Genomic DNA, 25,290 nt, shown 5'->3' on the forward strand with positions numbered 1-25,290 from the left:
TATACTGAGTTTGCACTTTTCCCATTGCTAATTCAACATCTTCATAAAACTGATCTATTTCTTCATCATTGTGACTGGAGGTCACAATGATGTTCCTATTGATGGTGCTCCTATTTAACTTCCTCCCACCTATGAATGCAGAATTATCTTACTGAGTGTTAAATTTGATGATGAATATTTTGGAACAGAAGCATTATTGAAGAATCAAACAACATGAAGTTGTCTTTGAAGTGATCACCCAAGTTTTGAATTGAAACACATATACCATAATTCATCAAAGGAAAAAGACAATTTTTGTTTGCCAGCTCTACTTGTTTGCAAAAACTGTCTGCTAAAGCACATAAGCGACTTGTGCAGGCAAATATTTATGTAGCTGGCATTAGATTTGTCAAAATTACTGATACTTGAGCGTTAGAGGACATTATAATATGGAAAGCTTGCAATCGCTTTCATTGATCCTGCTCCAAAATTAGCCTGCTCCAACATACAAGCATGCATGTGATCTAACCTTGAGTTTTGCTTGGTTTGAGGCTAGTTGAGTGTTCAAAACAAGTTGAAATTATTGAGACCCAACGGCTAGACACTGATAAACTGAGTGACCATAGTTTAATTTCTATGCGGGAGGTTGCGGCCAAGATTGAGCAAACGATAGTCAGCTTCTTCCAATGATACCTAATTATTACCAAATTCGGAAACAGATTTTTGCTTACTTCAGCCTGTTAAACTGTGTTGTGAATAAATATATTGAGTAACTGTAGGAAGAAGTGCACTGATCCAAGCGCCCTTCTTGGTTTATGTCAGCTATCGGCCAATAACAGCCACATATGGGAATCTGCTATATTACAGAGTAAAGCGTCCTGAAAAGAACGAGGAGCAAGCTTCTGTTAAACAGAGAGCACTTGAGAGAAAGGTGACTTCACACTCCACTTGCACGATACACGCACCGCACATGATTGTAAAATTTGGCTGAGGTGTTCACAGCAGCGTGTGCCATCTGCAGAGTGTGTCTTTTCATAGAGCCTGATGGGTAGTTCAGGACATCTTTAAGGGAAGGGATAAAGGGCAGGTGCATCATCTTTCCTTGTGAGGAGACTTTCCTCCGCTTTGGTCTCATCACCAGTAAAAGGTTTTATTTTCAATAGCTGTTGCATTGGCTTACCAGATCTGTCATATGCAACCGGTGGCTGCATAATGAAAAGGTAGTAAGGTTGTGGTTGCAGGCACTCTTTTTCTCTAAGTTTAACTTTCAGTTACTTTGCTCCCACAAAAGCTCCTTTAACATTTCATAGTCTGTCTGATAATATTGAGGAATTGAGGATCAGATACTTTCTACTGCTCAAATGCACAAGCCTGCTAAGATCAAGAATAAATAAACACCATGTGTGTTGGCCAGTGTATAAACAAGGACTTGACAGAAAGCGAACTACACTGTTTTCTCTGTGTGGCAGGAGTGTGACGGGACGCTCAGCTGGGGCATCACCATGGACCCGTACCACTGTGAAGTGTCCTCCCCAAAGAAGGAAAGCAAGTTCAAGGGGTTCAAGAATTACATTGCCTACCAGCTGACACCATCGGTGAGACGGACCTCCCACTTCATGGGAGGATTTGAGCTTAGCAAATGCATCCTGGGGTAAGGTGGACATTGGAAAGTGCTAGGACCTGGTGAGCACTTATCATGGCAAAAAAATAGTGCGAAGACATGATGCAACTTAGGAACACGAGGACACAGTGCGGCTTGACCCACCTTCCATTGTACTTCCTTATTTCATTTTCAGTTATATTTACAGTCACACACCTGCAAGGATTGCAATACCACTTCTGAGGAAAGGGCTCATTCTATTGTAGTAGTTCATTATGTCAAAGCCTACAGGGGTAAGACATGGAGATGGCAAAGATTATGCACACACTAGTTGCACTGAGTGAGTTCTAAAACTTGGCTAATCTTATTCTGGGCAATAGCCCAGTGGCTATGGCATTGCACTGCTGAGCTCAAAGTCACGAGTTCGATCCCAACTACATTTCAATGGTGGCAAAATTCAGTGGTGGAACAGCTGTGCCAATTGCGTCAAACTGCACTGCGAGGGGTCCTTTGCGCCATCCTGTGCCAAAATGGCATTCTAGCGGAAAATTGTGCCGAGCTTGTGCCAAACCATGTATAAGAGCGAAACCCTCCTTCTGTCGATGCTTCGCAGCTAGCAAAACTGAAATCAAAACCAACAGCATGCTGTCATCATCAAAGAAGGAGAGGCCTGTTGGAGTCGTCCATTTTGTCATTCGTGCATTTTTTTCTGACGGATCTACAATGTAGTGCCGCTGTGCCATGTTCCTGGCACTTTATTTTGGTGTTCATTGAACCCACCTGCATGGTACCGTGGAGTTTTCCGAAGCAGGATATCATATTTTAGGATTAAAGGCATGCTTTTTTATGCTTATGGGTGATAGCGGGGCTTTGCAAAAGAGCTGCAGCAATAAGAATCGCATGTTGTGCATAGATGAGGTCGAATGTGGTACACTGCAAGAGCTGGCACTTCGATGGGTGCTGCCATGTTCATTGACACAAAACTTTTGCGTCAAGCTTGGGTCGCTGCGCTGTTTTGGTGAAACAGCATCGCGGACGCAAATGCAAAATTCTATTTGCGTGTTGTGCATGCGCAGTGGCGCTGACGCTTTTCATAGCTGTGACATAGCTGTAACTGTCGCACTGTGTTGCATCCTGGGTTAATAAACATGTTTGCTGACGATCTGTCTGTGATGCCTTCTCTGCACCGTATCGTCGAACCCAGCTGTAGTGCCTTTTGTGTGTCGCGGTGTGGAGGAGCATGGTATCCTTGCCTGACCACGCTTGCAGGCTAAGCCTCGCGCAAGCCCATCTCCACAACATATCGACTGTATCAGTTAAATATCGCAAGTTATATGGTAAGCACACATGTGTTGAACCGTGTGCCAGAAGTGCTGGCTGCTGTGCCAAACTGGCTTTTTGCCTGTGCCAGGAGCTCTGCCAAAAGGTGAAATGGCTGTTCCGCCACTACGAAGTGCAAAAAAGACTCGTGTACTTAGGTTTAGATTCCCATTAAGGAACTTCAGGGGGTTGAAATGAATTTGTCAATATGCCATGCCTCATAATCAGAGTGGTGTTGGCATGTAAGACTCCACAAGGTGATTAATTTTAAGACTATGCAACAAAACGTCATCTACAGGGCATATTTGTAACGTAACTTGTTTGTAACGTGAGCAGAGATTTCAAAGAAAACTGATGCTGTCCACAATTAAAGCCAGTTTGTTATTCATCCACTTTTCACAAATTTGAGTATCCTGTTTGACCAACCATGTTTAGTAATCATTAACTGATGTTGTAGATACTGTGTACGACACTTTACTCACAGGCTTGATATTTAGTGTATATTTAACCCAGCCTGAAAAATCTGAACATTACATGGGCAATAGCTTTTGAGAAAAGGATTTGCTGGCTGTGTCATTCTGGTGCTGAGCATGAGGTCATATAGCTTGATTACATACTGATGCAGCTGCATTATGAAGGTGTAATGTGGAAGAGGTCAAGTGCCTGGATTTGGGATTTATGTGCACATTATAAAATCCAAGGTGGTAAAACTTAGCCGAAGGCCCCTAGTACAACACCTCTTATAGTGCAATGATTGCTTTGATGCATTAAACCACAAGTGTAAGTGGAACAAAGAAATGTGCAAATAAGAATATAGTTGACTACATTCAACTTTGAATTGACTTGTACAGCTCAAGAAACAACGCTGTTGACAGAGAAGCACATACGGACTGTCAATCTGCAATGTAAAAGTTAATTCATAGATGAATCGAAACCAGTTAGCCCAGCTGTCAGTTCTGTTTACTACAGTCTAGCAGACTTATAGCAAACATGATAATTTTGCAAAAAGGGGTTGTTGTATCTGGAATTAACTTGTGCCTGCCTGTGACGTTACTGTGGTTAACCGAAAGGCTCTTGCATCATGCATGCAGTTCAACCAGATGCCAGTGAGCCGCCGCTACAAGCACTTTGACTGGCTTCATGAGCGGTTGCAGGAGAAGTTCTCCCTTATTCCAGTGCCCCCGCTGCCCGACAAGCAGATTTCAGGTCAGCTACTCAAAACACTGTTCTGCTTTTCTGAGAGCCCCACATTCTAGGGGCGCTTTGCTTGATAATACACTAATCAGTGTCATGTCTTGTGCCTCTCTAAGCTAAACTAAGAGAGTTTCTTACATTTTGATCTGCATTAGTGTGCACCTGATACACCTGTTGCTTTTGTGGCTAGTAGTAGCACTAATGAAATTGTCGAGTGAGATGTGAATGTATAATCCAAAACAGTGAAGTGGGATTTCATGCTCTTTCTTTTAAATATATTATACAACTCTGTGATAATTGCAAGTTATTAAAGTGAGGGTGAAATGTTCATCACTAAGTGCGTCTGCTAGATGCGCGTGCCAAACACAGGGTTCTGCTGCTGGAAGTATGGCTTAGGGTTCTTTGCATGTGCTATTTTTCTTCACTACAACATAGGAAAGTTCGTGCTTTGGCATGTCTTCAGTTCCCCCTAGTTGAAACATTCACGACACTTTGCTAGCAGTTGTAAATCTGTGTGTGCATATGGCACATTGCCAAGGATGAAATAATGCAATAACATGGGGAATTGATTTTTTTTTTTTTTTTTTTCGTAGTGCCTCTGTTATCTATGTGCACAGCTTTATTTCAAATTCGGCATTGTGGGTCCTGACCTCACTGTTAGGGTCAGGTATTGGCTACGCTTACACAAATCAAATCTTCATTTCAAAAGGGTAGGGTTAGATGCGTACGCACAGGAGAGGGACTTATCTTTTATTGCCACCTTAGTGAAGTTCTCTGTTCCTTTCCTCTTGAGCTGTTTGGTGCTGGAGCTTAATTTACCCTAAGTAAAGACCCCCGGAGTTCACGCTAAGGATCAATGTATGAATGTAAAAAAAATTTTTTCATTGTCAAAATACTGTAATGGAGGGCGTAGCCAAAAAAATGCAATTAATGCCTGACGAAGTTCCCGTGCCTTCTACCGCAGGAACAGCAGGCAGTGGCGAGGTGTTACACTTGTACTACTTTCATCACAGTTCTAAACCAAAACATTGTGTTCTAGTTCAAGCACTTGTGACACTACACCAAATTTTGTAGCTTTGAGGGGAGCTCAGTCCATGCACATGCTGCTTGTCATACTTTTGGTTCCAGATGCTTCACCTGCTTGACGTGGATATGTAAATAGCAGTAGTGTACATCCCTGACATTTAGTAAATTTACGCAATTCCAGATGCTTCAGTCTGGTCACGCTTGGTTGAAAGGAATGGTTAGCACCATAGGAGGTGATGTGAATGCAGAGAGTCTAGGTTGCAGGAAAAGCAAAGTGCAAGGTATTGACACTGGCATTAAACAGAAGTGCTTCTCCCATTGATCACACAAATGATGGCAAGGGCCCGCCGTGCCTCATAATCAGAAAGTGGTAAAACCCCATAATTACAAAATGGTGAAATACAGATGCATCTGTTATGATTGTGGTTGCAGCTTAGTACATGTTGAATGTTGGATGACTAATCTTCTGAAGAGGATGAATAACATTCCTTCTGGTATGTTCATCCTCCATACTCTCTTAGTATGCTGATGACAGTAACTTTCAAAGAGAAAAGAAAGCTTTAATAGCATGGTTTGTTTTGTTTGTCTGTTTGTCGCTTATTTCTTATATGTGCCACCTTTTATTCCACCAGCAAGCTTCTCAATTGCCTTAACTCTATAGTATTTAGCTTGGTTTTGTTACAAACAACAGCAGGCCAATACATTTGTCACAAACATTCCCTTTATAACTGCACTCCATGACTCTTCCCCCACGCTGTCCACATTCAACACACATGCCAACCGCGCCTTGGCTTGCGTCACTTGGAACTCTCGGTCCGCTTACGTGGCCGCTCTCTCCTCACAACTCTCCCCCCCCTCAAAACGTGAAGCAGTACGGGAAGAGAGAAGAAATACCAGCCGTGGTTGCTCAGTGGCTATGGTGTTGGGCTGCTGAGCATGAGGTCGCGGGATCGAATCCTGGCCGCGGCGGCCGCATTTCGATGGGGGCGAAATGCGAAAACACCCGTGTGCTTAGATTTAGGTGCACGTTAAAGAACCCGACGGGGTTGAAATTTCCGAAGTCCTCCACTACGGCATGCCTCATAATCAGAAAGTGGTTTTGGCACGTTAAACCCCATAATTTAATTTTTTAAGAGAGAAGCTGTAGTTCATGGTAGAGCATCAACTCGTCTGCATGGGCAATAGTTCGACAATTCTCCCCTAGTAGGATCACTCAAAACAGTCAGTCGCCTAACGACGCAGTAAGGTCCACGTCGCTGCTGTGGCGACTTGGCTGAGACACCCTTGGCAGCACCAGCCAAGGTGTGACTATCTAAGAGTATGAGGTCACCATTTTTAATGGTTGATGGCTGCCAATGACATTGATAACTGGACTTCTGCTCTTGCCAAACAGCTGCTTGATGTTTCTGAGCGTGCTTGATGGCCCATTCAAGGCACTGAATGAGTTCTGCAGCAAAGCCATGGTGTGCTGCTGCCGAAGGCTCTATATCTTCAGTGTCACCTGCTGTTCCCATGGGGTGTGGAGCTTACGGCTGTAACAAAGCAAGGCTGGAGTATATCCAGTGACTATGCGCTCCACAGTAGGCATGGCAAGGTTGATCTCGGGTGTCCTGGCACCAGTCCTTGTGGTTGAAGCAGTATGCACGCAGACATTGCTTAATGGTGTCATTGTGGCGCTCGACCATTTGTGCCGTCGGTCGGTATGGCACAGTGTGATGGTCTTTGATGCACCAGTGCTTTTGGGGATTGCACCATAAAGTGCTCACCTAGGGCTTCCCATTGTCACTTGTGATGACCGCAGGCGTGCCATGGCATATGGTGTAACCATATGCTCTTAAGTTATTCTTACTTCTTGCCACTCGCAGAGGGAAGAGCTCTGGAAGCTTAGTGAATTTGTCAATAACCGCCAGCAAGTATTTGTGACCACGAGGTGTAGATGGCAAAGGCCTGATAATATTGACACTAAGCCCTTCCATGGGAGCTGTGTCCCACTGACTGTTCATGAGGCCCTCAGGCTTCTGGCATCATGCTCTTCTGTGCTGACAGACAGCACAGCACTGCACATACTTTTATATGGCAGCCTCCATGCCCAGCCCCTTCCTTGATTCGTGCATTCCACGGTCCGTAGTCTACAGCAAGCCGGTAGCCTCCAGACTTTGTGACAAGCAGTGGGGCGCTAGTCCAAGGGCTGCTGCTTCGCCTTACAAGACCCTGCTCTAGGAGGTCATGTACGCAGCCTTCAATGATTTTCTGCTCTTTAGCATTCACTGGAAGGAGCTTGCATCTCACAGGCACACTATCCCCTGTGTCTATACAGTGCTGAGCAAGGTTGGTACACCCAATAATTGTAGTGAACAAAGTGCTAAAGTCATCAAGCACTTTCTTCATGCTTGGTTGTAGTTTTTTTTTGCTACAGCACGGTGTTTGCCTTCTTCGGTTGGATTGCTACTCTCTGTCAGGAGCTGCAAGAACCTCTTCGAAGCGGGTGTGCAAGTAGTAAGACTCTCCGTCTTCTTCTTTTGCGAGTACTGTGACTGGACTCTTGTTGCACTTAGCGAATGGCACAGTGCATTGCAGGTCGGTGCCAATAGTCCATCCGCCTAGTGCTACATGTATAGAGATGCCGGCTGCACTAAACAAGTCCCTGCCAAGAACAGTGTCCCGACATACGTCTGACGCAGACAGAAAGCGCTGGCTTTTGGCTGCTCGTAGCCCACTGGATCTTGCACTTTAGGGATGTGGTAGACTGGGACCAACCTGTTGCCAGACGAAGTGCACACACCTGTGTCCTTAGCCTGGCTCCTGTCTCCTCTGCTGCCTTTTCCCCTCTGCATTCCACGTAAGCTTCCGCTTGATCCTGTATCCACTAGGGCTTGGAACGTGGTCTTCCCGGTCCAGACCTCCAGGAAGGGGCTCCTTCCTGCTGGCTGAATCAGCTACCTGCAGCGCAGTCACGTAGGTGCCAGCCAGCGTCGCACCTACCACCTCCTGTTTCTTGGACATTGTAATCGGAAATTCCCAAATCCGTTGCATTCGTAGCAGCAGGGCGGGCCGGCAAACAGGCCTATGGGGTACCTTCAAGCTGGTGACCTGCACCTCCGCAGCTATGGCAGGTAAATCCCCCGGAGTTGTGCTGTTGGTATCTTTGTGACGGCGCTGCGAGAGCTGGCCTTATAGCATGACCGGTCAGTCTGTGCAACTGGTCTCGATGGTAGGATGGCTGTATTGCCGCGGGATGTAACAGCTGGTAGGATGCCACCAGCAGAGATTGAAATGGTGAGACAACCGCAACCGTCAACACTCTGGGCTGGGTTCTAGGCAGGCCAGTCACATTGACAGCCAACTGAAAAGCGAGGTCTCTCGCCACTTGGTCTGTTGGCGATGGCGGTATGTACTGCAACCACCTCCAAGCATGCTCCATGAGGCCATCAGCTGCCTTAGCCAACTCCGCACGATTGGCCTCTTCAAAGTTTTGGATTGCAGAGGCATTTACCGCAACATGCATTCAACCTTTTCTGATCCCGAAACTTTGCCGCTGACCTGATCATAATAGGCCTTGATCACGTAAATAAATTATTTTAAATTTTCTTCTAGGTGCTGCATGCAGAGCTAGAGTTCTTCTTTCAAGCAACGCTTCACATCAGTTTAAAAGAAGTCTGCAATGAAGGCCGCCGTAAGTTCCTCCCACGACGCAGAAGTGGTCACAAAGCACCACCACAACTTTGTGCTGTTCTGCAGCAGGCACAATGTGGGGGTAAGGTACACCGTCGACCAAGCAGTGTCTCCAGCCAGTCCAAAAGCTGCTCGGCGGGCTGGATGTCTTCAAATCCGCTGTATTAGGGAGCTGACCTCCAGCGGAGTACGGTGCAGCATCGCCTGACGGTTGAACCACCACCACTGCTTTCATGGAACCTGCTGGCACTGTCTCGGCCACCATAAACATTTGCCAAAGCCACTATTTGCTCACGCTGCATCACGTAGTTGTTGGTCTGCCCCAGCAGATGCTGTAGCAACTCTTCAGGCGCGTTCACTGCCTCCATGTCCATGTCCGTCCTCGACAAGCCCCCACTTGTTACGAATGATGACAGGCCAACAAGTTCATCATAAACATTCCCTTGATTACAGCACTCCATGACTCCTCACACACGCTGTTCACATGCCCTGCCTCCGGGTACACGACATGCAACGCACACTCTGCCACACACGTCTTCCTCTCTCGCTACTGCGCTTATGCCACCTGTTCCTTGCCCTGGCAACTACAGTCAGCAGTGCGCATGTGGCCTTCGAGAACCGCACCTTGCCTCGTCTCACTTAGAGCTCTCAATCCGCTTACGCTGCCACTCTATCCTCACAGTTTAATTCAGATCTTGTGGTAAGATTTGAATGGGCAAACATTTAGATGTGTTGCTAATGGTTGCGCAGGCCGCTACCAGGATGACTTTATTGAGCACCGGATGGCAAAGCTGCAGTTGTGGGTCAATAGAATATGCCAGCACCCTGTCATGTCACAGAGCTCAGTCTGGATGCACTTCCTCACGTGCCGCGATGAGAAGGTAAGTCCTCACTTTGTGTGCAGCTTCTTTTCATTGTGATTTTCATCTGGTGAGAGCCACTGCAAAGAAGCCTAGTAGTAATGTAAGCAGTCAGAGAATTGAGGCCCCGTTCTGTAAGTGGTATAACAGAAACATTCATTCTCAAAAGCCATGCTAATGTAAAACTAGCAGTTGTAGCAAAGGTATGTATATCAACCCATCGGGCCATGTAAAAGGATTTTTTGAAGGTCGGCAGTGATTCTTCTGGGCTGGGTGGCAGTCCTTTTGGCTCACGCTAGAAATCCTTATGCGTGCAGCTTCGCTGCATGCATTGCAGGAGTAGCAGCGTGGCTTTGTATGGTGTGTGACCACTAATAGTCTGAGTGCTTGCAAGCACTGTTTCCTCAATGCAATGTGCACCACACACAGCATGGCGACACAAGATACATAATGAGCAATTAATATAGATGGCACTTCTACAATAACTACTGACTAAAGCAAAAGAAAGGGCGTGTAGACAGAATTATGTGTTGTAAGTGTGAAAGCAACTTGAATGGTTTGTAATCGCCTAGCTTTGGCGAATATGTTGCACTTGGGAGTGCCATTTGGTTACTTGAAACCGACCGTCCTTGAGACTGTCCATGGCACATTTTTAACGTGGATAACTACTCACAAGAAGTATTTGCTCACAGCAGAGGGAGTGCCAGCAAGGAGCATAGGATGAGGGAAGGGGCACGTTACAAGGCTTCAGTGTTATCGCCAGGCTCTGTTCTTGCTTTCTTATTTTGTTCGTCTCTTTGCTGTGCGAGTCCTTCACCTCTGAGTCACCCTTGCCCACCATCCCTCTAACCATGCGCTCTGTTGAGAAGAGAGCTCCTTTGCATGACTGTACAGTCTTCCAGCAGCTGTAGCATAGCCAATATTTTGTTGCATCTCTATGTGGTTGTGCGTACAGTATGGTATGGAGCACCTAATTCTCTATACAAACTATACTATACAAACACTATACAAACAAATTCCTCCTGCTTCATTTGAGAAAGTGACAAGTGTATAGATTAGGTTGACAGTTGCCTAGTATAGTGGAACCTCGATATATCAAACAGTGCGGTGATCGCGAAATAGTTTGATGTAGCCAGAATTCAATATATAAAATCGCATAAAAAATGCATAAAGAACTTGGTACAAATCAATCAATGAACCAGTCGTGGCACAGTAAATGCTCACTTGAAAATTCACACAAAATACTTATTTCTTTGGCTGAAAGTACTGCAGCAGTGTAGCCTGCTTCTTATTGGCAGCCACATGCTTAACTGTGGAATCCTCAACATAGTCTGAACAATCCACAAGCAATAGGCCAGGGCCTTCTACTGCACCACAGTAGCGGTGTAGAAGGGCCAAAGCATCTGCAGCCTCAGTTGAAATTGAGAGCAGGGCACAATCAGCGCTTGGCGAGATATACCTCGGCAGTGCCTTCATCTGGCCGCTACTTCCAGTGTGATCTCCACTTCCGTCAACCGAAGCATCTTGAAACACTGTCAATAACAATGTACTAAGTGGTGTCTGCCATGGGATCTGTAAATGAGCCTAGTGAACGCGCGCTGTCATGGGTATTTGTGGAAGCAAACCGCCATTCCTCACGAAGCGTGGCAGGCGCAGAGCAAGGCACTGAGGAGGAGTCAGTACGGCAAATGCAATGCGTCGCTGATGTTGTCGAACTAGCCAAGCTGCAGCTTGTGTACACTGCTACGTTCAAATGGCGCCCTCTGCGCAATCAATGTGTGTAGCTACAGTGCGCCGCAGTCTTGAATGCCCATCGTGCCACCGCTATTTTCGAGGGTGTTGCAGGAAAGCTCGCCGCCTGTCAGCAGATCATGCGTGGTCTGGGGTGGCAGAGTATGATATATCTACTTTACGTCCAACCCCGTTAGACATAAAGAATTTAAAATGCATGCGATTTTCTAGGTGATATGGAAAGTGTTTGATATATGCAATAATATATCCATGTTCGATATATCGACGTTTAGACTGTATACATCAGGGGTTCTCAAGCATGTTGGTCCCAAGGAGCCTTGCTAAGACCTCTGAAGCACCAAGGAACCCCCTCCTCCCCTAATAGGCTAGGTGTAGTGCTCAAGATGTTTGGGGCCAATGGTAGTGTTGGGTGGGCTGCTTGACGGCGATGTGTAACAAACGTGGTCCAAACTTGGTGCAATCATTATGAGCCAAGACAAGACAGCATTGCAACCAAGGCATGCTGAGAAAGAATGACACTTCTCAGTGCTTATCACACTTAAAAGAGGTCATAGAATTAGTGCCGACTCTACTTTGAGTACAGTGAAACATCGTTAATTTGGATTTTACGGGACCTAAAAAAATGTGCCAATTAACCAAATGTCAAATTATCAAAGGTGTCAAGAAAACAATAAACAACGCTTGCCACATCAACACTTTATTTACTGAATAACATCAGCAATCCTGTTTCTATTTTGCACAAGAGCAGTGCAGAAGCTGCGATTCTCTTCCTCTCATTCAAGTTTATTCATCAACAATGTCAGTTCTACAAAGAATTGTATACAAAATTAGTACTACACAGAGAACTCCAAATTTAGAAAACTGTCAGGGAGACTCCGATACATAAACAAAATGGAAAAAAAAAGAGATATAGATCAAGCATTGGTTAGTGGCTGTACAGACAATTTGAAAAAAATAAGGATATATATATATATATATATATATATATATAATGATTGATTAGTGCTCGCAGTGGCAAAGGCCTTGCAACTTCCTTCACAACGCAGTCCGCAGCGCATGTCTTCATCTGAGACGTGCTTTTAGCACCTATCGCACATCTCGATTATTTTTTCACCAGTGGGCTTGTGAAAAAATAATGACATCGAGTTTACTCGCGTCTATTGTGGACCAAATAAAGTTGTTTCACTCACTTACCAGTGAGCTGGTTGGTCACCAACAAGCCTTCCATCCATCGCAATGTAGCCGGTGCTCTACATCTGCTCAGAGTCAAAGCAAAACTACTGTTTGCTGCAACCGCTGCAGACGAAACCACGGCCGCTATCGATGCGATCATGGACAGCGACCTTGCAGTTCTGAAGGCAGGCGGCCAACATACATGTGAAGTCAAAATGAAACAACCATTTCTTTTGCAACAAATGCGGACAAAACAGCAGTCACTATCGACGCAGTCATGGATGGCAACTACGTACCTATGAAAGCATGCTGCCGATGCTCACACAGTCAAAGCTAAACTGCTGTTTGCTGCAACCGCTGCGGATGAAACCGTGGTGGTTATTGACGTGATCATGGATAGTGGCTACGCAGTCACGAAAGCATGTGGCAGCCGCCAGTGCAGTTTTATGCGTGGCGAAAACGCAAGTATAAAGGCTTAAGGGCACAATTAGGCACAAAGCTTTCCGGCTTTGCTGTCAGTCTCGTATCATGTACGATTTCTCCTGATGACTATGGCAATGCAGATTCCACCACTTCGTTTTGGTTGGACGCTAGCGCCGTTTTTGCTCTTTTGCAACGTGCATTTGCGGTGCTCCACGCTTGCCGAGCTGCCATACTAGCACCAGCTGGGTTGTGCTGCTCTGTATATTTAATTTTTAATCATCCGATGGGTAAGTCAGCATGCATGCTAGTGGCAACTATTTGCAAATGGCAGAAATGCGCATGGTTCAATGTCTTAGCCACTTGGCGAGCGCGGAACCAGGAAAAATTTATCAGTAGCTGGTGCCACCCTTAGGAGGGGCCTGCAGAATCTCTGGCTTCCACGGAATTCACTTTGAGAATCCATGGTATACATAATATAGTTGGCAGGCCATCGTGCCACATACATGCATAGGTTTTGACATAATAGTTCCGCAGATGCCCACAAGGTGGAGAGAAGTAATTATTGAAGCGAAAATCCGACTTCCACCTGTTCGTAGCAATTGCCACAAAGGAAACCCGTTCAAGTTCCTTGAAATAAAAGCCTCACAGTTGAAAAGAAAAGAAAGAAAAGCCTCACAGTATGTATAGGTTGTAATTTATTACCAAATTCTGCATTAATTCCGTACTATGAGGAACATTCCAAAAATGAGTTTCGTCATCTTTTTGAAAGAGAAGATGGTACACCAGGGAAACAAACAATTGCCATAAGAATCCACGCCCATTGCTGGTTCAATGACAGAATGAGCATCAGCGCACCAAAGAAGAGAGAGTAGCAGCAAACCGGCGTGCTCGAGGTTATTCAAGTACAAATCAGGATGGGAGACAGATGTGTGCTGACAATGTGGTTGCCAATGGAAGTGCGTGCTGTTACCTGGCATGAATGGGCACGTGGGACTTGTGTGTCCGTCATCCATGAATGCCTACAGATTATGTGTGGTGAAGAGGTCATGTCTCGGACATCACAGGCCACAGTTGTTGTGCCAGAGCAGTTTCCTTAAACTGATTGCACACTACGGCAAATGTCTCAAGTCGGTGGTGACTATGTAGAAAAATAGTGCAAGGTGTATAGCAGTTTATGACGCCGTGGTGTTTTTTTTTTTTTTTGCCATAAAGTTTTTGTGTGATACTAAATGACAAAACTAACTTTCTGAATGGCCCTTGTAGAAAAGGGAAAGCAAGTAGAAATTGATATTCTATGTGACCCTGTGTTATAAGGTGGTTATGGTTTAAGCCATCTTTAGTGTATAAGAGAAGCATTGCGTGCACACAATGCAAAACTTCTGTTGCTTGACATGTTCTCCACACTCTGACCTCCCTTGAATCAGAAATGGAAAATGGGCAAGCGGAAAGCCGAAAAGGACGAACTCATGGGGACTAATCTGTTCGCAGCCTTCCAGGTGCCGCAAGTCAGCCTAGACCCACTTGCCGTGTGAGTGCTTTGTATTTTGTAATGATGAAGGTCAATATGTGTCATTATTTTTCCCATTGCAGGCAGGGCCGTATTTGCACATTGCAGATCTGATCTAGGTGGTTTGTGTCCACATCTTGAGACATGTGTTATCTGCATCTTCAGCTCATTTGATGTGACCAACATTTGTAGCAAACTGAGCATAAAGGCGATTATGATGTGAATGGTTCATTAATGGTTGAGTTTTTTAATGACTACACACTGCCATGTTTGAGTTGCTTTTGCTACAAGGTGTCCTAGAGCTTCAGGTATTAATGGATTGGAGAAGCCGACCCGTTAATTGGAGCCTCTGTAGTCTATATTGCCACATGCGTTTATTTCGGCTTGCAGCATCTCAAACATTCCGCGACACAAGGTATAAATACCGCTTGCGCTGGCTCAGTCTGACCATAGGCACGCTTGCTGTTTTCGCCGTCACTGAGTTGTTCGCTTGCTTTAGGGCACAAGTTCGCCCAATAAACTCTCTTTAAGTTTACCGCCAACACAGTATCCTTTTCTGTCTGCCTGCGTGCCAGGCAGCTCGCCGTCATCTACGTGGCAATATGCATTATGCGCCATGGAAGTCTTCCTTTTATATTTGGGATCAACGTCAACTATACTCGGCCTCGCCTTTCTTGGCAGTGCTGCGAAATCTATCGGATCAAAACGCATTGTCTCCCCATACACCGTGAAAGAGTTCCTTAAATTTATTTATAATTTTCTCATTTCCTTAGCTTAACTTAATTTGCTTGATTTATTATTGTGTTGACAATGTGATGGCAAGTCGCACATAATTTAAAACTATTGTGCACTTTGGAATAGAATTTCCACGATTTCTACACAACTGTGTTGTGCAGTAAATAGGGCGCATGCTCTCAAGCAACAGAGTTGAAGAGCGCATTCGTTGCCAAATAGCAAGAGTAAATATATCAGATTAAAAAAAAAAAGAACTTTGATGAGAACATAGTACCTACAGACATGACATCTATACTCCATCTCACCAGTTCCTTGCAGCACTGGGGAAGCTTCAGGACTCTTTAGCTAATAGGAAGCTTGAATTCCCTTCAGGATGTGTTCATCTATGCTGCGTCATCTGCTTAGCCTCTGCTTGTCATTCTGTCAATACGTGCTCCATGGTTGGTGGAGTGATGCAACAAATGTTTTGTGTTGTAACCATAGGCTGCGTTTCCATGAATATCACAGCGGGGCTTCGCTTCATCGATGCCCTTTCTTAACAACTCATTGCAGTCTCCTTAGCCAGCTTTAGTAAGATCTTACACCCTGATAAATGTTCACGTGTGCCGCATCGTATGCTCGGCGACTGTTCGGCATTTGCTGACCACCGTCATCACATACCATACTAGAGTGCACTAGTAAATTAATGATGCAGTGAAGATTTAGGCCTTCGCAGCATTCCGCATCGTTACATCATCACTGTGGCGCCACCTGCTAATGTAAATCAAACCACTTTTACTGCTTGGTGATGCCTCTGTAGTCCTAGCAGAGTCAAAACAAACAGTTGATCTCAATAATAACAAAGCACACCTAATGCTTCGTTCTCAGCGTGAGACGAGACTAAGCGATGATGGATTTTACCATTTATTTGTTACTGTCCAGGCAGAGAGCCAGTAACAAGTGCAAATTTTGATTGAAGCGTGCGGTCTGAGCTGGTGTGGGGCTCTGCCATATTGCTACATAATCACGGTCAAGGCGGCTGTTAAAGTTACTGGTGGTAATTTCCACAGTTATTTGGCAGTATATGACATGCATGCACAAAGAGCCTAATGTCTTGCGCATCGCTGTAACATCTGTTAAGGAAAAGTAAAACTCTCTAATCCCGCCAGCAATGAGACGATTAAGCCTGGAACTATATTCTGCTGCGCAAAGATATTGCTTGTGTACACATCATACCTTCGGCAGTACTGCAAGTCACTTGTGAGATAGAGTATAGGTATTACATTTTCAATGGTAAAACAAATATTTTGTCAAATTTTATTAAACAACCAAGTTGTGAAGATAGGCAATGTGGGTACACAGTGTGTAAAGAGAACTGAAACGGGAACTGAAATTGGCTGCAATCTACCGTACTACTTGGCGGAATTATACGATTGTGCAGGAGCTCTACTCCGCTAGCTTTCACTACACTGCTGAGATAGCTTCACCCCTAATTTAGTTATGGGTATTGAGTGATCTTCAGAACTAGCTGCCAGCAAAGGTGGTTGCTGGCACCTGCTTGTACTGACAAAGTGACATTGTATAGTGCCAGTGGTATAGTAAAACTTGATTTCTGCAGGAATGATTTTTTGCTCATGTACTGCTTATTGTCAGTTTTCTTTTCTTGAAGTTGCAACAAAGAATTTATGGGGAAACATTACTGCATTAAGCCTAAGAGAAGTCTGCAATCAGCTCCAGAATTTTAAATGACTACCTGGTGCTCACATGAAAGAAAGCACTATTATAGAATGATTGCATGATTTTAACCACAGGCTTTCCACATTGCCATCTGTGCAGTAGCTCAGTTATAACAATGGTATTAGTTAAAACTCTTAATGCCGTCAATAGAGAGGTATAGCGGGTTAGGTATTCTGGTAAACGCAGGCGGACGAGGCGTTAGGGCAGGGTAGTAAACAGGAGCGGCCTGCATGGCGCATCCACCTGGTGGCGCAAAACTCAAACAGACAAAAACAGCTAATATTGCTGTAACCAAGTGTATTCTACTTCGCTGCTGGCATAAATTTTTGTCGCTGGCGAAACCGTGTTGCTGCCAAAAATTTACACCCGCAGCAAAGTAGAATTAACTTGGTTACAACAATATTAGCTGTTTTTGTCTGTTTGAGCATTGCGCCACCAGGTGGCTGCACCATGCAGGCCGCTCTCGTTTACGGCTCCGCCACAATGCCCCGTCCGCCTGCGTTTACCCGAACACCGGACACGCTAAACCTCTCTAATAGTACACCAGTATAGAGCCCCTTATAATTGGCAGTAGCAGGTCATAAATTATTTTTGCTAAGTGTTTGTCTCGTCGCAAGTTTATAGCAGATGCATGTCTTAAAAGAAAAGATAATACGGCAATGTTAGTCTTGCTGTTGGGATGTTGCATTGTGCAATTCCTTTACAAAATAAGTAGGTGCTGACTCACCTTTCTTCAACCTTACATTTTCTGAAAGCAGAAAATGTATACATTCCAACTCTCCCAAATTTCCCAGAAATTTTACGAATTTGTGCTTGTTCTACAATTTTCCAAATGTGTCATCAAGTTTTACAAAAAATGATTTCTATATGGGCAAATGTTTTGCTTGTCAGCCTCATATACCCTTGGAAGTTTCCTGATTGTGAATGAACACAAGAGGGATACCTGCTTGGAGCAAGTTTATTACGACAAGTTGCTGAAGCAGGTGACATAGGCAACTGCAAAGTCAGTGAAAAAGTCGCTGTGATCTATAAAACAGTGCATTGCTTTTCAGTTCTTGCATGTTGCTGCTGCTTGTGAGCTTCATCCAATGTTAAATAATTGTTGACAACCTACATATATATTCCACAAACAGTGTTTGCAAAAGGCAAACTTGTAAAGTGCATGTAATTCCCCCGTTCGTGTGTCCACAGGATTTTTATTAATTATAAGTTTCGCAGGTTGGCAGGTATGCAATTGTAAACTGTATGCTATTCCTTTCTTTTCTTCTAAACAAGCGAAACCAAGGCGGACACCTTTGGCAAACTCGCGCAGAAGATGGATGATGGTGTCAACCACTTGTACAAAACCTCTCAGGACCAGATCAAAAAGTGCTCAAAACGTGAGAACCCTTCATGTAGAAGCCTTTCACCCGTTCTGCTTGTTGGAATTTCAACCTTCACTAGTTCTGCTGTTGTATTTTAGATTACAAGTATGAATGTGAGAAGATTGCCAGTTCCCTGAAGGAGTTGGCAAGCGCATTTGACCTGGAAAAATCGTTGCGTAAGTTGACACAGCAGACAAATATGATATAACATTTGTGCAGTGATAAGGTCGTGACCAGAGCATTTCACTCATAGCTGCAGCCCAGCTGACAGAGGCCCTCAAGCACACAGAGGAGACTTATAAGCACATCGGGTGCATGTACGAGTCCAAGGTGAGAAGCATATATACTCTCATATCACTAGGTACTTTTTTGTGTGTGTGTTTAAGTTGGGAGCAATTATGTCAAATTCACTTGAACCTCGTTTTTAAAAAATTCACATCCAACATGAAAATATCGTAAAGACTCATGTAAGGGCGGCATTTTTATCCCCCAATTTTTACGAGGTGTGGCTCTTACATGAGACAGGACCTTTTGGTCAAAATGGTGCCGGCACAGCCTTGACTTGTGCACACCCCGAATCCTCAGATGTAACATTGCATCAGAGGTCAACACACAGCTCTCGCCATCTAGTAGCTGCACACAGCACGCAGCGTACGAAAATTCGCCAGTGCGCATGCACGGCATCAGGGCACCAAACACAATTGCTTCTGCATTAGAAGTATTCTTCTCTCCCCCCCCCTCAAAAGAACAAAACAAACAAACAAAAAACAAATTGGCTGCTAAGCTGGGGGTGTGTCCCTTACACTGGTTTATACGGTACCTTTGTTATATCGAATATTCATTATGAGCACATATTTGTTACAGGCTGATGGAGGCAAGAAACATTCTAGATTTACTTTGTTATATCTGTATTCATTATACAGTCAAACCTTGATATAACGAACATGCATATAATGAATTATTGAATATATCGAACTCTTCCGAAATATTTTTGTCAAACATGTATTTTTAACTTCCTATAGCGAACGCGGTTTGGCATAAAACGGATATAACGAACTTCGCGACGCCAAGCCCTACCTCACTTTAATAGCAGGCGGTAGGCTTCGTTGCACTACAAGTGTGTTGTGCGGCGCAGCAAACGTTCAGGACTACCTCGCAGTCGCTGACAGTGCCACAGATGCCACGTCGTCATCGAGAGTTGACCAAGGCGTCATCAGGGCCTTCAAGGCAGTTTATAAGAGGAGACTGATTGGCACTCTTCTCGTGAAGCTTCGTATGAAGCAAGACTTGAAGATCGACCTGCTGGGAGCAATCCAGATGCTTAAAGCGGCATGGGTCAGTGTGAAAGGTGAAACGATTGCCAACTGCTTTTGGCACACAGGTTTTGTTCCACCAGAGGCCCATGCATCAAGTGACGATGGTGACGATCCCGACGAAGCAGAAGCAGAGCTCCGCGAGCTCGATGAGGCCTGGAACGATTTTTCGCGTTTTGTTGGTGACATGCCCGCAACAATGACTGTAGAAGACTTCGTAGGTGGTGACGACATCTCAGCGACCACGGCTGTACTGACAGACGCCGAAATCGCTGCGGAAGTCTCTGGACATCCCGCAGATGCTCAGGCTGACCCTGTAGACAATGAGAACATTCCGACTTCACAAGAAGCACTTGCTGCGTTGGATTTACTGCGCCGCCACTGCAGTGCTATTGAGGGCAGTGGGTTTGCCCTTGTTGAGTGTTTGCAAATTGTGGAACAGGGCGTGATACGGAATGCGATCAACACGAAGAAGCAGGCCGCGATAACGCAGTTCTTTGTGCGTAAATAAATGAACGTGACCCAAGTAAGCATCGTTCGAGTTGCTGTGCCTTCTCTGATTGAATTTTGCTCCTCTTGCATGTATTTTTTACGAAATTTTATATTACGAATTATGGATATAGCGAACTAATTTCCGACTTTTTAACTGTTCGTTATAACGAGGTTTCACTGTAGCAAGGTTCAACTGTACTCACTCCGTATATGAAGTCTGATGCATGCGGAATTGCGTGGAAGTGGTTTGATCATATTCTTGCATCTGGTTTCATGAATATTGAGACTAATTTGATCTAGACTGTTCCATTGTCACAGATGCTGCAAGGATTTATGAAGTATTTCAAGTACTGCAAGTTATCGTGAAAATCTGGGCAGTATATCAACATGCCAACCTGCCACGTGATGTTACACGCTCATTACTGCAAAGAACAGTGGTTTTTATGACAACAAGCATGTGGAGACTGTCACTTTCTCTATGTAAATGGATGTACTCCCTTCTGGAGCACTGCCTTCTGCATCTGACCGTGGTATATACAAGAAATTCGTGTATGTTTGTAACATACCAGTTAGTAATACAGTAGAACCTTGCGCACACATTTTTAAGGGGGAAAAAAAGTGAAATAAGCACACTAACCAAAAAACATGTGATCCTAAATCACTAAAAATTTGGTAGACTCAACTGTAATTGACATCTGCGTAATGTAAAGCATTGCACTGATAGTTGCCGCATGAGATACCAATGCATGCCAATCTGGTGCAGTGCAAAGGCCACAAAACATGCATTGTCATTATTGAAGTTTTGGCTGGTTTATGTTTACGGTCCTCGAATTTGGCTTGGGGAAGCAGCTTTTTCTAACAGGGCATTTTCACGTGCCCACTCAGTGCAAATTGTTGCGGCACGAGACATTGACACATGCATCGCACTGGTGGTGCGAGTGGCAAAAGATGCATATTGTCGTTTTCTTGTTGCGTAGTGGTTTAAGACAGCGATGGGAAAACGAAACAAAATAAAGTTGGTGAGCGACGCTGGAATATGATGCCTACGATGCCTAAAGAGCAAAACATGACACTCGCTTTGCACTGCCTGCAGCAGGGAACGACGGTGTGTGTGCGATTATCACCTATTAAAAGCGTGCACTATACTTCTAATGGCACTATGCCCCACACGCTGTGAAATAGACAAGGAAAGATACTTATCACAGTAGGGTTGGTGTTGATAGGTGTGAATGTGGCGTGCGACAACACGGGAGGAGATTTGCTGGTACCAGAATAGGAAACTGAGTGTGCCCCGGCGTTTCCACATGAAACGGGGTGGGCAAGTATAGTGGGGAAGGTGCTTCGGAAGGCACAAGGAAAATTAAGCAGAAAGAAGGAACAGAAAGAGCACCAACTTGCAGTCTAGGTTCCTCCATGTACAGCAATATTTTCTGCCAGTATCGCACAGCAGTAAGCACCCTTATGTGGCTGTCTATTTCTCAACATTTTCTAAGCAGTTCATAGAGTGTGTTGTTACTGGATTCGGACTGCATGACTCTCTTGCTATAGTGACACTGCTGCTTCTGCCTTTGTAGTGAATCAGCATGTATTCTTGTTCTGTTGTACAGCTCCAGCACTACTGGGAGTCCCTTGGAGATGTCCTGTTCATGTACAAGGGTGTCCTCGCCGTCTGGCCAGACATTGTCAGCTTCCACAAGGTCTGTCAAGGCATCGTACAGTGGAACCAGTCTGAATGTAGTACACACTCCTTAAACATAGAAGTAGTGAACAGAGACTTCTTAACTCCTTCCAGGCCTTGGACGAGCTGGGTTCGTCCACGAGTTTCTGGTAAAAACATCCAAGGATGAGCGCAGCTTGTCAGCAGCACTTGGCATTTTCTGGCAATGCCATAGACGAGCCTAGTTTTGTCTCAGTGTTTAGTCGTGCTTTTGGTACATGGCAGCACACATTTCTTGGGATAGCGCGAGCAGGAGCGAACATATTTTTTCTGAGGAGGTAAAGATTGGTGGTAACTTGAGTATAAAAATAATTTGACCATTATTGGTCAGATTCAGTATATTACCACAAAATGGATGGGGTTAAAGCTTCCGCAGACAGTAATTTGAAAACATGGGACTTGAATAGCTGTTTACTGCATCTGCAAAGCTGTCGCCACGTATGCAATACCTCCTGCCATGTGGGTCGTTGGTACCTTTTTGCCAATTGCTTAGGATCCTTGCGCACAGCGGAGGCACAGTGATGAAGAAAGCAAAAGCAAAGGCATACATCTCTGTTCATTACTGTGGACTTCTGCCCTGTCACTGACAATGTATGAATTTTGGCGAACACTGTTGTGTTTTGGCTTCAGATGAAGTCCAGAGCAGTCAGTTTTATAGTGCAATAAGAGTATTAAGAAATTGGCATGGTTCTTTTTTTTTCATCCCATCATTTCATTATTTGTGCACGTGTGCAGCTCATTTAACTAAATCCTAGTGCTTCAGAACAGTGCTGGTTTTCTATGCAACAAAGCTTGCGAATACACTTTGTGGAGGTGTACTAGGGCTAATGCAGTTTAGAAACATTTGCAGGCATTCTGGCATGATTTTGTACATCTTCATTGCTCTCTGTTGGGTATATAGAACATTTTATCACTGTGAAAACATGCCAAATTTGTTGTCGGCCTTGGTGGTGTGCCTTCTGCCATACCTTCAAGGTGTCATTCAGCATTCATATGGTATCCTTGCTACAATACCAGTGAAGATAGAGATGACGCAGGGAAAGTTGTAATGCACAGAGAAATGTGTATGAGCCACAAGAAGTGACTCTGATAAACTGATTTATGCAAAAGAACTTGATTTACCGGTATTGAAGATTGCTTGGAACATGTGGCACCTTATTTTGTCTCTTAGCTTATAGTGTGAGATTTTCAAGATGTTGAGCATGCTGTCAGCTGCAGTTAAAATGTTGAATAATTATGAAGTGGCTAACCAGTATGCCTGGCCGTAGACTGACAAACTGCCTTTCTGCCTTGTATATGTGCAGTCGTTCCTGAGCAAGCACAAGGAGTATCAAAAGATGCGCGACGAGGTAAAGCTGTCACAGGAGGACCTCGAAGGGATCCGGCAGCGCATGGATGTTGTCTCATATGCCGTGCTGGCTGAAGTGAGCCACTTCCAGAGGCAGAAAGTGCATGACTTCAATGGCGCCATGCACGATTTCTTGGGCGGTCAAATCAGCTTCTATGAAGAGGTATGTATTGCCAGTAAGACCCCCGCTATGCTGTGGTGTCAACTTTGTTACTAGCCTTATTGCAAGTATTCAGAACCCGAGTAAGCTCCTTCACAGGAGCTTTTCATTTCCTTATGGCTTAATGCCATAAGTGAAATGTGAACTCAGCTTCTTAAGATGTTGGCTGGGCACTGTATATACCATTGCGCTACTCTCTGCAACTAAGCTAGCCTGCAGCATTTTTAATCAGTTGAATCTCAATGCTTCTGTAATGGTAAACAACATTTGGAAATGAATGTCTTGAATCTTCTGGCCATAACATTTAAATGTATGAGGTGTTACATTATTAAATGAAGTGAACAGCTTGTTAGTCTGCAACTGGGTGATACCAGCAATTATACATATTGCGGGAATATTGCAAACCCCAGATTAATCTGACTGACTAAAACGCAGCTACCACTGCACTTCACAAGCACCATCAGCAGTTGGCTGATGTTGGCTTTTGACAATAGTAATTTGGTTGGTAGTATTCCAAGCTTCTAGTGTATAGACTAAGTCCTCATATAACGAAGCTGCTTTACTTGAATTATCGCTTTATCCGAAATTTCTCCTAGTCCTGACTCATGTACGTGCATTTTAAACTGGATTACTCGAAGCATACCGATAAGCTGCTTCGCTTAGAGCAAACTGTCAAGGGGTGTGTGTGCATTCGTGGCAGCGCTCCCTGCCGAGCGAGTGAGCACTCTCTTCATTCTGCTATGCCTGCACACCCTTTTCCTCCGTGCTGTCTCCGCATGTTATCAGCCGCGAGTGGGTGTGCACTCACGGCAGCGCTCAGCGCTTTTCCCGCCTTAGCCCCGCGAATAAACTAAAGGTAGTGGCATTTATCTCCTGGCCTCTCCATCTTGCCGCATGCGCCTTCCCTCTCCGCTCGCCCTCTGTTCTTTTTGATTGTGGTTATCGTGCTGCATAGCACTCCATTCGTCACAATTGCTGGATCCACAATCACCATGATTGCACAGTGCAGTCTCTGACTATGGGAACGTTGTTTGTATATAATTTCTTGTAACCAATCGTTATGAACGAAAAGTAAACTGAAACTGAATCAAGAGCAATTGCATGGCACCGGCGCAAGTCAGAACAAGAAAACAAAAAGCATGGACGCTTGTACACTTGTTTCCGCAGAAACGGCATGAGTGGAACCATGCAACTGCATTCCAACACGGAGGTGTGGATAAGCCCTGAACCTCCTCAACTGCCCTTGCTCGCCGGGTCACTTGGGAAGATAAAAGAATGTTGCCATTGTTCAGGGGGCTCATTCGTGCCGTGCGAGCAAGCGACCCGCTCTGTCGGCACACCTTTTTTCTTCATGCTGCGCCTGTGCGCTGTCAGTGGCGAGTGGCACTGCTGCCATGGCTCCACAGCACTATGGAAGTAGTGCACAACAGAACAGACAAATGTTACTCCATGCTGCCTTCCACATGCCCGGCGTGCTCAAAGTCACCTAAAACGAGACTTCCTCCTGCAGCTCATGCAAAGGAGCCAATTGCAGCCGAGAAATTCGACCCCGATCTGGCTCGATTGCAATCGAAAACGTGCTGCCTTACACCCATATTAGACTTTTGTGGAGTTGGGCTATTGCAGCTCTTTTTTTAGCTTTTATGGAGTAGTTGCTTTTATAAAAATTTCTCGTCTTCCCGTTGACCTCATCACAACAAAGGCTTACTGGTAGTTAGATTGCTGGCAAGTTGATAAAGTGAGGAATGCCTGTTTGCATAGTGGTGCTTACCTATTAACTAAATCTAAGTTGTCTCACTTTGGATTATTTACATTGCGTACAGTGAATACACAGATGAACAGGAATATTTAACCTGCTCTCAATGGCTGTTGCTGTCAAGTTTTCAAAAAATATGCACAAGACTCAAATTAACTAGTGTAAGAAAATGTAAAGTTATCT

The 25,290-nt window shown here is 44.7% G+C and overlaps 1 protein-coding gene across 1 annotated transcript in view; it reads left to right on the forward strand.

Annotated features, from left to right (window-relative positions):
- The window catches only part of SH3PX1 (sorting nexin 33-like protein SH3PX1), a 44,507-nt gene that overhangs the window by 15,404 nt on the left and 3,813 nt on the right, over positions 1-25,290 (forward strand). The window contains exons 7-15 of the mRNA XM_075671596.1: positions 1,449-1,574; positions 3,991-4,105; positions 9,542-9,672; positions 14,424-14,527; positions 18,233-18,336; positions 18,420-18,497; positions 18,575-18,651; positions 21,734-21,823; positions 23,148-23,354. Coding sequence (XP_075527711.1) covers positions 1,449-1,574; positions 3,991-4,105; positions 9,542-9,672; positions 14,424-14,527; positions 18,233-18,336; positions 18,420-18,497; positions 18,575-18,651; positions 21,734-21,823; positions 23,148-23,354 — 1,032 coding nt within the window. The remainder of the gene's footprint in view (positions 1-1,448; positions 1,575-3,990; positions 4,106-9,541; positions 9,673-14,423; positions 14,528-18,232; positions 18,337-18,419; positions 18,498-18,574; positions 18,652-21,733; positions 21,824-23,147; positions 23,355-25,290) is intronic.

This window comes from Dermacentor variabilis, chromosome 10 (assembly GCF_050947875.1).
Source record: "Dermacentor variabilis isolate Ectoservices chromosome 10, ASM5094787v1, whole genome shotgun sequence".
In the NCBI taxonomy this organism is placed as follows: domain Eukaryota; kingdom Metazoa; phylum Arthropoda; class Arachnida; order Ixodida; family Ixodidae; genus Dermacentor; species Dermacentor variabilis.